Source organism: Micromys minutus, assembly GCF_963924665.1.
Source record: "Micromys minutus genome assembly, chromosome: 27".
Taxonomy (NCBI): domain Eukaryota; kingdom Metazoa; phylum Chordata; class Mammalia; order Rodentia; family Muridae; genus Micromys; species Micromys minutus.
The window spans coordinates 24,462,231-24,475,905 of NC_137962.1; the positions used below are offsets into that span (position 1 = coordinate 24,462,231).

The window sequence follows — 13,675 nt, forward strand, 5'->3', positions numbered from 1 at the left end:
GAGAATTCCATATGATGCCCCAGCTTACTCATAACTCTCAGATATGAGAAAGGATCTTCCTAACTGCTTTGCTTGGAGGTCTGTAGAACACAGAAGGTCCAGTGATGTAAGGCTTTGAGCACCAGGAGGAGGGAAACCACAGCCTCTCAGGATCCCTACTGTCTCTGCACACCACCCAGGGAACCAGCGTTCTCTGTAAACCCCTCCAGCTGCTGTTTTTATTGGATGTAGGAATCACATTTCTACTTCTGCTTCCATGAGCCTCACCAGAAGCAACTTAAGACCCCACCCCTCCCCTGCACAGACCCTAGTATTTGTCTTGGCATTAGGTCTAGCCTTAAACCCAGAGATAATAAGAACATATTTAGTGAAGTTTGTGGACGCAAAAATCAATATATAAAGTATACACAGGGAAATCAAAAGAGATTTTCTCCTTATCTGCTTGATACAATTGGGAAATAAAAAAAATTTTTTTAAATACTACTTTTTCAGTAGCTTAACAAGTATAGTGACTAGAAATGAATCTAATCAAAGATGTATTAAGATTTATATGAAAAAATCCACAAAACTTTATCAAATACAGTAAGGAAGGTCTGTACTGGGTTTTAGAATTGTTTGGTGGTAGCTGGTGGGGAGGGAAAGCAGGATTCTTGCTGGATCTTTTTCTATTTCTCTACAAATCTCACGGAAGACCCAAAGTTCAGAACTGACAAGTTGCTAATTAGACACAGCTGACACAGTCTAAACCCACAACAGCAGCACAAAAATGAAACATGCTAAGGTTTCTACCTATAGCCAAAGACCTGAGCCCCGAGTTAGGCTGACAAGAACAGACAGCTCAATTCATGATACATGGAAAAACATGAACTTAAATAAACCTTACTATGCCACATAAAAACCAATTCTATTTGAGAAGCAAAAATGACAGCTAGAGAATATGAAAAAGAGACAGAGCTGTAGAGGTGGGCTCTGCAGTTAGGAGAACATCTGCTCTTACAGAGGTCCTGAATTTGGTTCTCAGAACCTACAGAGTAGCTCACAATTGTCTAGGTAAACTCTAGCTCCAGGGGACCTGATACCTTCTCTGGCTTCTGGGGGGCACCTGTGTTATCAACATGCACACATGAAAATAAAAGAAATGTTTTTAAGAGAATATAACAACAAAAGAATATCTCAACAATCTTAGGCTAAGGAGAAATGCTGTCACCATGGAAACCACAGAGGAAGTTACTGATGCAGTCAAGATTTAATGAATATAGACAAGGAGTTGTAGACTGTTTTTAGAGGTGATGCCATGTTGGATGCTGCAGGAATGTGGGACAGCATTACAGTTGGTTAGGTGACCTTGCAAATAACCCAGAGAAACATGGGTTTGGGAAGTGTGTCTGAGATGGCCGTGTCAGCCCGGATGAAACCTACTCATTCATAGAAGCAATGAGAACAATGACAATGTGTGTGTGTGTGTGTGTGTGTGTGTGTGTGTGTGTGTGAGAGAGAGAGAGAGAGAGAGAGTATGTGAGAGTGTGTATATGTGAATGTGAGTGTGTGTGTGAGTGTATGTGTGTGTGTGAGAGTGTGTGTGTGTGAGTGTGTGTGAGAGTATATGAGTGTGTGTATGTGTGTGTATGAGAGAGAGAGTGTGTGTATGTGAGAGTGTGTATATGTGAATGTGAGTGTGTGTGTGAGTGTATGTGTGTGTGTGTGTGAGAGAGAGAGAGTGTGTGTGTGTATGTGAGAGTGTGTATGTGTGAATGTGTGTGTGTGAGTGTATGTGTGTGAGAGTGTGTGTGAGAGTGTGTGTGTGAGAGTGTGTGTGAGAGTGTGTGTGAGAGTGTGTGTGTGAGAGTGTATGAGTGTGTGTATGTGAGTGTGTGTGTGTGTGAGTGTATGAGTGTGTGTATGTGTGTGTACTTGAGTGTGTGTGTGTGTGTGTGTGTGTGTGTGTGTGTGTGTGTGTGGGTATGTGTGTATTAAGGGTTGGCCAATCTGTGAAGAATACAGCTTTGGAGCATTTAACTAGACCAGTTATTCTGCCCATCTCCCCAGGTTCATCATGACAACTTAAAACCTAGCAGCCTTCCAGTATGAACAAGAAGAGCCTCACAGCAGTCTAAGCGTCTATAGCTGCTTCAGGGACCTCTCCCCAACACAGTCAGTGTTGGACCTGTCCGGCAGCTCCCTGGAGAAGTTCCATGATGCCTGCTCTCATTTTCTTGCCTCAGACCCAGAGCTTTTACTGTGAAGAAGTCTAGTCCCCCAACTGTCTGCTTCAAGAATCTTCAGGAACTACTTAACATAGCAGCTACTTGAGTCAGCAATAACCACAGACACAAACCCAAAACACTTAAAGGAAGAGCTAGGTGGGGAGTATCCACAGTCACCAAACCTCTGGGATAATGTATGAGATGCTGGAGGCCACATGCATATGTTCTACATAAGAGTACATACGCCTGGGCAGGCCTGAAAGAACCTGGAGGCTGACCCTGGGGTCTTGCATAAGCCAGAAGGGCAAGTCTCAGGAGAGCTGAATACTGTCTGTTGGAGTGTCAGATACACATGGCATAGAGAAAGGACAGGGCCCGGTATCTGGAATCACCGTAATCGGATCTACTGCACAGACTTCAGTGCCCATACAAGGCAGGGAACATAGACCATGGGATCAGTCCAGGAAAGGAACAAGGCCGGCAGAGGAGCTGCAAGAAGTAGCAACAAACCCTGAGGAAAAAGCTGGTACCCATGGCTCCTACAGTGGAATACGTAAAATGTCAAATTCTCAACGTGCAAGTCACGGGCACGTCGCAAACCCGACTGGGCAAATATGGCATTAAAGAACCAGTGTGAGCAAGTCTCACCGAATGAGGAAAGCAATATGTTAATGAAAACTTGACAGGAAATTTAAGCAAAGCACAGTAACACCAATGAGGAAGTCACAAATGGCTCTCCTCTGCAGATAAGAAATTCAGTGTATCTCTTAAGACTATACCGTCTGAGAAGTGGAAAGAAAAAGGAATAGAGAAACACCTGAAAATCCAGCTTCAAATACCAGGGGAACTCTATCAGACACACTGGCACATACATCAGCCAAGGCACAGAAAGGGAAGAAGAAATGACAGAAAGAGCTGTTGAAGGATCAGCCCAACCTCCAAATTTTGATGAAAGCTTTCATCTTTACATCCAAGAAAACTCTTGGCAAAACCTTAGAAGATACTCAGAGATATTCAAACCTAGGAACACCATACTCAAAGGAGAGAGAGCCCTAGGGTAGAATAGATAGACGAATGACTGGTCACACAGAAAGGTCATCAGAGAGAAAACATGACTCCACACCAGAAACCCAGAGCCCAGCAGGTGTGAGATGTTTGCTAAGTCATAAACGTGAGCTGTGTACCCCGATTCTGCATCTGCAAAGCCAGTCATCAAGAATAAAGGGGGAACTTATATAAGTTAAGAAACAAACAAACAACTGGGCTCTCAGGCCAGGAAGGGCACAGCACTGGTTCCTTTCAGACTGTGTCCAGACACCAAACTGCCACCTTCATCTTGAGCCCCTAATATGTAGAACTGTGAGAAGTAAGTTCATTATCCACAAACTCCCCTGTTGTGATATCATCTGAAACAGAAGAAGATCTGATAAGGGAATTCTATGCCGAGCACATAAAGAACAATTAATTCCAAGTCAACACAATTACAGGCAGAGGATTCCAAGAAATGTTTTCCTAAAGTCAAACCAATATGATAAACCCAGAGAAGATGCTCAACTCCAGTCTGTGGGAAATAAAACCACGGCAGCCATGGCATACCACTTGTATCGAATGAGATGGCCAATGTCTTAATTAGGGTTTTATGCTGAACAGACATGTCAAGTCTTATAAAGGACAACATTCACTTGGGGCGGGCTTACAGCTTCAGAGATTTAGTCCATTGTCATCAAGGTAGGAGCATGGTAACATGGCAGGCATGGTGCAGGCAGAGCCGAGAATTCTACATTTTCATCTGAAGGCTACGAGTAGAAGATTGGCCTCCAGGTAGGTGAGATGAAAGTCTTAAAGCCCACACCCACAGTGGTACACCTACTCTAACAAGGCCACATCTCCTAATAGTGCAACTCCCTGGGCCGAGCACAAACCATCACAGCCAATTACAAAACATCAAAACGAAACCAAGAAAAGTGCCCACTGGTACCTAGAGAATCTGGAGTCTGTACAGGTGGCTGATGGGATGTAAAACAGCAGTCATCTGGACAGCACTTAGGTAGTTTTTCACAATGTTAAACAAAGACTTTACATATATCTCAGAAACTCCACTTTTTATATCCCTCAAGAGGTATGAAGCCCTATGTCCCCATGACGACATATGGAGTAAATGTTCTCAGCAGACATACATATTCTAGGAGTCCCAGCATTCATCAGTGGCTGTGCAGATAAAGCATGAAAAGTACACAGGCTGTGCAGCTTGTCAGTGGGACAGGTAGGTAATGTCTGTCTGTCTGTCTCCCTGTCTGTCTGTCTCTCCCTCTTACTCATCCAGCCTCAGGGCCAGTGTCACAAGCTCAGGGCTTGGAAAATGTCATCACCTCAGCACGAAAGCCCACGAGCCACCATCTGCCCACTACACCTGGACAGAGGCCCGTCCACCAGGAGACAACAGAGAACACCAAAAGCAGGTGCGTGACAATACAACTCCCAAGAGCACCTCAAAATCTAGTGTTCCTCAGCACCCAGCGACTCCCCTTAGATCAGTGGTTCTCACCTTCCCAATGCTGTGACCCTTTAATACAGTTCCTCATGCTGTGGCGCACCCCTAGCCACAAAATTATTTTTGTTGATAATTTACAACTGTAGTTATGCTAGTTATGAATCAGAATGTACATATCTATGTCTTCTGATGATCTTCAATGACCCCTGTGAAAAGGCCATGGGGACCCCAAGGGGGTCACGACCCACAGGTTGATAGCCACCGTCCTATGATGAAGCTGGCATTTGAATTCCGGTACCAAGCATAAACGTATTATCAGGTACTTAGTTATCCCTCTTTCTGACATTCTAAGGAATCATTTTGTAAAAGTTAAACAACCAAGCCACAGCTGGCTACCTGAGTTTCCAATCATGCATCTCTTCATAAGAAAAAGTCATTTATTACGAAACACAGAAAAATCACCAGCTTTCTCAGAAGGACCCTAAGAATTCAGAGCTTTCATTGGCCCAGGTCTGCAAAGCTGTGTGAAGCATTTCTCAGAAGCCAGAAGTTCAAGGACAATGTGATCTTCAGTCCTTTCTTTTTCATACATACATTCTTAAAACGCTAGAATGTTTATATATATTACACACACACACACACACACACACACACACACTACTCCTGTTAGAGGCTGTGTTAGATTGTCTGAGAAAAAAATGTTTCCCATTTCCTTTGCTACTATTCTCAGAACAATTGGGAGAGATTGTGTAGTGTGTGTTTGCACCGAATTCTTCTTTGCTGAAACACAAAAAACCCTGGAAACGCTGTCGGACCAATGACCGCGGCGACAAAGGTTACAGTGGAACTACCTCCAAGTGCAGTTATCCTGATCAAGATAGCCATAGAGGAAGCAGGCCACGCCCACCACAGCTGCCAGAAGAAGCATCTGCGTGTAATAGCCCAGCCAAGCAAAGTAGATTCCAATCTTCTCTCCGTAATACTTCCTGGAGGGAGAGAGAGGGAGAGAGAGAAAAGGTATTTTTAGAGGCTCGTCACTGTGCAGCTTTGTTCTAGCATAGCTGCTTGGTTTTTAAGTAAAGGAGGTTTTTTTTCTTTATGAAAAATCCAGATTCTGTTCACACTTCCAGCACCATCACGTCGGCGCCTTCGTTCAACTACGGAACGGAAAGGATGTTACTCAAGCAGAAGTAGGGTGAATTCAAGAGCGAGGAAGGAAAAGAGCACTATAGATGGAGGAGACAGGGTGTCCCTTGCTCTCTGTGAAGATGACCACCATGTTACAGACTCCGAGAGACCCTTGAATGTGCGGGAGTCGGCTGCCCATTCAGTTAGCTGCTATTACGCACTTGGAGAAAATGCAGGACGTGCAGCGAAAAACCAAAATTTCACAGAGGAAGACACAGGTATCTTCCCACATACAGGAAACAACATGTCTGACCTCATAGGGTGTCACCCCTCATCCACACCACGGCTTCTCTCTACACAAATGTACCTATATACCTATGGGGTATTAAATAATAGTAGGAAAACAGGAATCCTTCTGTGAAAGCAGTCTCTTTCTCTCAAAACATCTCCTCCTTTCTGACGATAGGTAATAAGATGGACAAGATGCAGGAAAAATAACTCTCCCTGCCAGAGTGGTGAGTGAGGCCCTGGCAGCTGCTGTGATGTGGGTTTCTATGAGTTGCATCTGTTTTCATCTTGTTCTGTGGACTCAAGCATTTCCAGGTTTGGAGATATATGTGGGTCTTCAGGTTCAGTATGGAGCTGAGCCAGTCTCCTTGGGCCTCATTGTGATGGCTTGCATTTGCTTGGCTCAGGGAGTGGCACTATTAGGAGGTTGTTGGAGTAGATGTGTCACTGTGAGTATGGGATTAAGAGCTTCACTTTAGCTGCCTGGAAGCCAGTCTTCTCCTAGCAGCCTTCAGATGAAGATGTAGAACTCTCAGCTCCTCCTGTACCATGCCTGACTAGATGCTGCCATGTTACTGTCTTGATGATACTGGACTGAACCTGTAAGCCAGCTCCAATTAAATGTTTTCCTCTATAAGAGTTGCCTTGGTCATGGTGTCTGTTCACAGCAGTAAACCCTAAGACACTCATCTAGTGGGGAACTCAGCTGGAAGCATAGCCTAGATCCCCAGGAGGCTGGACCAGATCAGAGGACAGAGCCCAGCATCACAGGCTGCAAAAGAAAGCTAGGATCCATGTGGAGAGGAGTTCGGACAGAAGAGGTGCATAGGATGACACGCTCATAGGACAGGGGCTTGGTGTCTGGCTCTTAGACCACCAGAAAATAGCAGGTGTGGGATGGTGCTTGGGGAAAGACCCTGGCAAGGGTATGAGGCATTCTTGCCTGTCTTTAACATATTCTTGTCATGCTTCCAAAGAGGCTTATGTGATGCCAATGGGCTCACAGGCTGGAAGCCTTTTCTCGTTTGTAAGGTTCACTTTTACAGAAAGAATCCCCCTCCCCCTATTTCTGAGACAGGGTCTCTCACTATGTAGCCCTGGCTATCCTAGAACTTACTATGTAGACCAGGCTGGCCTTGAACTCACAGAGAACTACCTGCCTCTCCCTCACAAGTTCTGGGATTAAAGGCATGAGCTACCACCGTCTGGTTAAATCCCCCACTTTTGATAATTCCATGGAACTGTAGGAATAGGCCATCAACCTGAGTGCTCAGGAGGTAACTAGTGAAGCAAAGAAAGGAAACTGGTTGAATGGGGCAGCAGCAGTTAAGAAATACATTTGCTTTCCTTAAAATAAGAAGCCATTAAACCCACTGCAGTGCAGTCTGATAGAGCTCGTTTCCTATGAAAGGTCATTAATAAAACAGAAACTTCACAAGCCCTCCACCTGTGGGTTCTCCACCCAGGGATTCAGTCACCTGCTAACTGAAAACACTGGAGGGAGGGTCCATCTGTGGCTATCCCACACTGACCACACCCAGTCTAGCCTGAAGAATCGGGGGTCTGATTGGGGGGGGCGGTGCAGACTCCATCTGCAGTGAACACATTGAGACTTTTCTTCCTGTTTTCTCTCTACCCAGCACAGCAGAGCACCGGCTCACCATGTTATTTACACCACCCTAGGGATTGAAAAATAATTTAAGGTTCATGGGGGAAGGGCATGGGCCCTGTGTAAAGGTGATAGCCTTTTACGTAAGGGACTTGAACAGGTCTCTTTATTCTCAGAGGCTCCGGAAACCAGTACCTTATGAAGGCCCAGGGAAACTGTTTACAAGTATATATCCACATGCTACTATTTTATCTACAGGGAAATCAGAGATCATGGAAGTACACCTGTGTGACGATAATCCAGATAATATTAAGCAAGGCAGGACTATAGGGGACCAAATGAAATAATTAAATGAGTCATTATGAGATAATTAGTCTAACAAACGATTTTTAATGAGTGATCATTATTGCCCCCGGAGGGTATTTGGCAACAGAGACAGCAATGGATGCTTTGGATGGTGATGCTGGCAGCCATCATTCCTAGAGAGCAAGGCAGCCGGGTGGTAGGAGCCCCTAGGATACTGATATCCTGAACTGAGGCCTTGGTAACCAATAATAAACTGGACCACTCAAGACCCTCACCTTCACAAAGATAGATGAAACAGGAAACCATGACAACAGGAGCACATGATGTTGCACATCAAGTATCCCTGCACAAATCAGGTCAAGTCACTGGACAGAGAAGATGTCACTGCAGCAAACGCACAGGACAGAGTGCTTGTCAATAGACTACTCTCTCCCGCTCACCTGATAAGATCCAAGGGCTGTTTCTTGTATATACTCCGAGGGTGAGCCCATTCCCTGTACAGGAGGTAACGCTCGCTGGGACAGTTGGGGTCCTCCGACTCATAGTTGAATCTGCACTAGGAAGCAGAGAGAAAGAAATGAGTGTCATGGTTCTCAATTTAAAAATCTGACTGTTAAATAAGACACTAATAGCCACTGAGGGAATTGTCCCCCCCCCCCTTGACAGAAGAGACAGATGTGCCATTTAATATTTAGTGATTCTAAAACAAGGACGATCACTGTTGCCCTTGGAGGATATTTGGCAACAGAGACGGCAATGGATGCTTTGGAAGGTGATGCTGGTCACCATCACTCTTAGAGAGCAAGGCAGCCAGGTGGTGGGAGGCCCCAAGGATGCTGATGCCCTGAAGTGAGGCTGTACTAATTAATGAGAAAATGGACCACAAAAGACCTCAGGCCCTCATAATCAAGGGACATTTGTCTGAAAGCCTACCCCACCGTGCCTTGGATGGTGGGGAGACCAGAACCCTGGCTGGTGAGCCGCAGGCTGCCGCTGAAACCAGTGTTTCATTGTCTCTCAGTTCGGTGGTTATGTTGATGATACATAGGAAATAAACAGCAGGGACTGTATCTTGTCACCCAAGAAACAGAGCCTCCTGGCTCTGAATCCGAGCCCCCTTTTTTCCTGTCTGACCCATTCTCCCAGTCACTCACAGAATCACAGAATCACAAAACCCATCCTCGGTGAGAGCCCTGGTCTTTTTTTAGTTGTTGTTGTTTTCTGCCTCCTGACACCATAATATTACTCCAGATTTAGAGCTAAGAAAGACAAATGTCAACTGAGCATTCCAGGACAGTGTTGTCCCATGCTAACATCCAGAGAACAATATGCAACTGTCCCTGAGGTTCTTAAGTTTCCATTGCTAATTTTGTTGGGCCACAAAAATAGAACAAACTGTCAGGCTTGGTGGCCACTGGATCTCCCAGGAGGCTCAGTGTTTGCCATCTTGCCCTGCCCCCCACTCTCTGTTTATCCAAGTGAATCAAGCACTTGTTTGATGCTCTAGTTTTGTTTGGATACATTGTGCACTTCAAGATTATCTTCAACTCCCAATGTAACACAAAGTAGCAACAATCAAACAAGGTGTTGGTTTTCTTTGGTTGCAGAGATTTAGACAGATGGGTAGTAAGTGCAGCAAAGTAAATTGGGATTGATGTGATATTTAGCATAATTCAATGACAGGATACAGTAAACACTCTTAGATGTATAATGACCTCACATATATGTGGTCCTGAAGGGCTGGGGTGATATTTTAAAAATTCAGTCCATAGGAGGGATGCTGGCAGCTTTAGAAATACTCCTGAATCCAATGGACAGCTGTACCCTTTGAGCAGTCCATCCTTAGTGTCAATAATATGGTGCTTTGTCACTGTGACATGAACCCTGATAAACTCCATTTTAAAAGCTGAGGTACAGTCTGAAAATAGTATTTCGAGAGGGAAAAGTCTATTTGCAGAAAATGCCAAATGAGAATTTCTAATATGTTTTCCTTACAAACAAACAAACAAAAAAACATATAGTCCAGCTTTTTTTCTGGTAATGACATCTGCTGGCAATTATGAAACTTGCTACCATTTATATGACAGGGACTGATAGTTTACATAAATTTAATTGACTCTCAAAACAGCTCCATGAGGTAGGAACTGTTACCATACATTCCTTACTGATAAGGACATGAGGGAGCAGAGAGAATATATGTCTCACAAGGGCTTCTAGCCAGGGAGCGGAAGAGTGGGACCTTACTTTCCGACAGGCAGAGTGAGTGCTGCCCTGTATGATCTGTACTGTTGCCTCATTACTACTGTTCACTCTCCCTTAAAACCCAGCACTGCCTGTGCCCCTGGGCTCCAGCACTGAAGGCTGTCTGCATCTTTCCTTTCCTGGATCAACTTGTGATCTTTCATGACATTATCTTTGTCTTACTGAGGAAGAGACAGAAGCCCAAGAAGTCTAGTCCTTCTCTGTCTCACCAGAGTCCTCATGAACGGCTTCTGCTTTGCCATGTGACTTACGTCATGCAGAGGGAATGCGGCTTTGTAGATTCCAGAACTGACCAGTCTGTTAATCCCAAATTTGTTAACGTTGTTCATCACTTGGTATTTGACCCGAGAGAGGATGAAATAAACCTAAAACGATTTCAAAACAGAGTATGTGTTTTTTATGGTAGAACCAGCCCACGGGACCTTGTTTATTACCATAGCAGAAAACCGTCGGTACTGAAATCATACCGACACTGCTAATAATAGTTAGTAGGTTTTCGTTTCTAAAAACAAAACCACAACAACTCAACCAAGCGACTAATTATTCAGTAGCAGGTTACAAGCCTCATCAAAACAGAAACCATATTCGGTTCAGACGTACGATGCGGCTTCTGGTGGCGGGGTTGAAGAAGGAATCCCTATCGAGGATGTAGAAATCGTTCATCCGGCTCTTCTCAAACGGGGCCGTGAAGAACTCCTGCTCTGGCTTGATGACACTCTCGTTCACACGGAGGACCTTGGTGAACCAGTTGAGGGTGCCAAAGGCGGACCGAGTTTTCAGGTCATTTGGCTTTAGGGGTAGTTTGATGTGCATGATCTCAGCGTAGGTGCACAGCACTTCCCAGGGAGCGTGCACTTTCACGAACACCAGCTTGTCATCAGAAACCTACGCAGGAACAACAGAAACCAAACGGTGATTTTCACAAGTTTAGGGAACAGAACCCTACCCCCTCTTCCAGTAGATTTTAAAATAAAAATCCATGTAACCAGGACATTAGCAAAAGTGAAGGTATCAGATCTACAAATAATTATATACATATATTTTATTATATATATAATTTACTTAAAGACATATATAACATTTCTAATATATTAATAGTAACATAAAAAATTAAGAATAAGTATTATATATATTTTACTTAAAGATAAATCCTTAGTTTGAGTTAAGAAACATAAGACTAGTAATTTTTAAGTGTTTATCTTTAAGTCTTATTTGTGAGTGTGCGTCTGTATGTGCACTTGTGCATGCACACTATGCATGTGCACATGCATGCAGGTGGCCCATAGCAGCCAGAAGCGAGTGTCAGATCCCTTGAAGCCAGAGTTACAGACAGATGTACCGGGAACTGAACTTTGGCCCTCCGCAGAAGCAATGCTCCTAAGTAACGAGCCATTTCCCCAAGACTCAAACTAGTAATACTTAGGTAAGAAAACCTAACTGCATGCCTGTCAGCACACAATCTAAGTTAGTGGCCTGGAATAACAACACTAGAATATTCATGTTACACTAATGAAAATCAAAATTCTAAACCTGGGGAATGGGCTGCTTCACTCGTATCTAACCATTGTGCAACCTGGCCACTGATGCCAATGGATTATACTTGCTGCTACAGATACGCAGTCTATGTATTAAAGGGAAAAGCAAGTCATAAAACTGAAGCCATCCCTTTCTCGAAGAGGGAAGTGTATATATGGTGTACCCGTTGGTCACAATCGTGGGAATCAGAGGATGACTCTCAGCAGCACCACCTCATCTCCAGCTATGAATTCCTGGGACTGAACTCGGACCATCAGGTTTTTGTGGTGCTTTGCCCACCGAGGCATCTCGGTGGTTCAGGGCTTGTCCGTCTCCTTTCTCACTCTGTCGGCACATTTCCTGTGCCACGCCCACCTCCCCCAAATCCAGGGATGCATAAGATCCCAGGCACAGTGTCTAGGACGGGTTTTGAAGAGAGTAACACTTACAGATCTCGTTGCTTCCAACTGCAGCCCGTGGCAGATGAGGTTAGATTCGTACGCTTGTCTTTTCCTCTGACAAAAGAAACGGAATGCATGTTAGACCACCAGGTTTGGCAGAGAAGTTTTTTTTTTTTCCTTAAAACTATTTAGGAAACTATTTTCTTTAAAAAAAACTATTGGCCTTGGTGAGACATATTTGCTCAAAATGGAAGAAAAGTAGTGAGCCCACCTGTGTTACCGAGGTGTTAGCCTCCGAGACAACGCAAAGGTGTAGAATAGATTCCTGGGTTCTCTCTAGAGGCCGAGAGAGGCCCTGTGGGGCTTCGGTCCTTTCGGTGTCTATAAAAATGGCTGTGGCACAATCTCTGGCTCCCAAGAGCACAGAAAAGGAACCTTTTGAGTTTCATTTATTGATGTTATCTTTCAGAGTTAACAATTCCAGACTTTATACTTTTATTTCTATATTATATATTCAAATGATTCAATATTAGATGCATGTGGATTTACACACACACACACACATTCATTCTCTCTCTCTCTCTCTCTCTCTCTCTCTCTCTCTCTCTCTCTTTCTCTCTCTCTCTCTCTCTCCATGCCTTAAACTAAGGCAATACAACAATACCGAAAGCTCTAAGGATATTCATAGGAGAGAAGTTCACATTCAGGTACACTGCCTGACGCTCACAGATCTGGGTTCCCACTCTTGAGGTTGCCCTCTCCCCGATGATGGCCCAGAATAGTGGATGAGTTTGGTTTGTGTTTGCAACAGCCACGCATTTCTGGTGAGGTCATGCTAGCCCAGGAGTGGCAGTCATCTACTTTACTCAGAGAGCGCCACTCCTGACCCTGCGAGAAGCAGAGGAGGCCCTGAGGTGCTGTGCCCCAAACACAGAAAAATCCCCTTAACAAGCTGTGAACTCCCCGTAGGTGTCTAGCCCTGCGTCCACATGGAAGGTCCCTGGTGACAGTCCATGGAAACATCAGAACCGGATATGTTACTCTGAGATCCTACCATTCTAAATAGTAAGCAAGTACCACTTTGTAACATGAGATGTAACTCAGAGGAGAGCGCCGCCAAAGCAAATGCTCGAACATCCTAAAGAGGGGCATCTAGCTGCCCTGAAGCCCTGGCCTCAAAACCATGAGAAGACTCAAGGTACTCCCCAGTTCCCAGCACGTGCTAGGACCCTCTGAGGGCCTCACCATCTCTCCAAATCGTCTTTGGGCGTTTCTGATCTGTTCTACCCCTGGCCCGTCTTATTTCCAGCTCCCCTTGGGAAATAACTCTCATCTCCACAGCATTTCTTCATCTAGAGTCTTAACGCTCATGTTTGTTCTCTTGGGGCAATGCGGCCTTGTTCCTGACCGCTTCTTTACCAGTGAAGGAAGACTTGGAGTGTGTGGAGTTGGAATGAGAACAGCCCTAATA

The 13,675-nt window shown here is 44.7% G+C and overlaps 1 protein-coding gene across 2 annotated transcripts in view; it reads right to left on the minus strand.

Moving 5' to 3' along the window:
* ANO6 (anoctamin 6) overlaps positions 1-13,675 on the minus strand; it is a 157,155-nt gene that overhangs the window by 42,159 nt on the left and 101,321 nt on the right. For both annotated transcript variants that reach the window (XM_080939765.1, XM_080939766.1), the window contains 5 exons: positions 12,253-12,318; positions 10,889-11,173; positions 10,540-10,653; positions 8,467-8,582; positions 5,547-5,681 (listed from right to left, as the gene is read on the minus strand). In XM_080939765.1, coding sequence (XP_080795891.1) covers positions 5,547-5,681; positions 8,467-8,582; positions 10,540-10,653; positions 10,889-11,173; positions 12,253-12,318 — 716 coding nt within the window. The remainder of the gene's footprint in view (positions 1-5,546; positions 5,682-8,466; positions 8,583-10,539; positions 10,654-10,888; positions 11,174-12,252; positions 12,319-13,675) is intronic.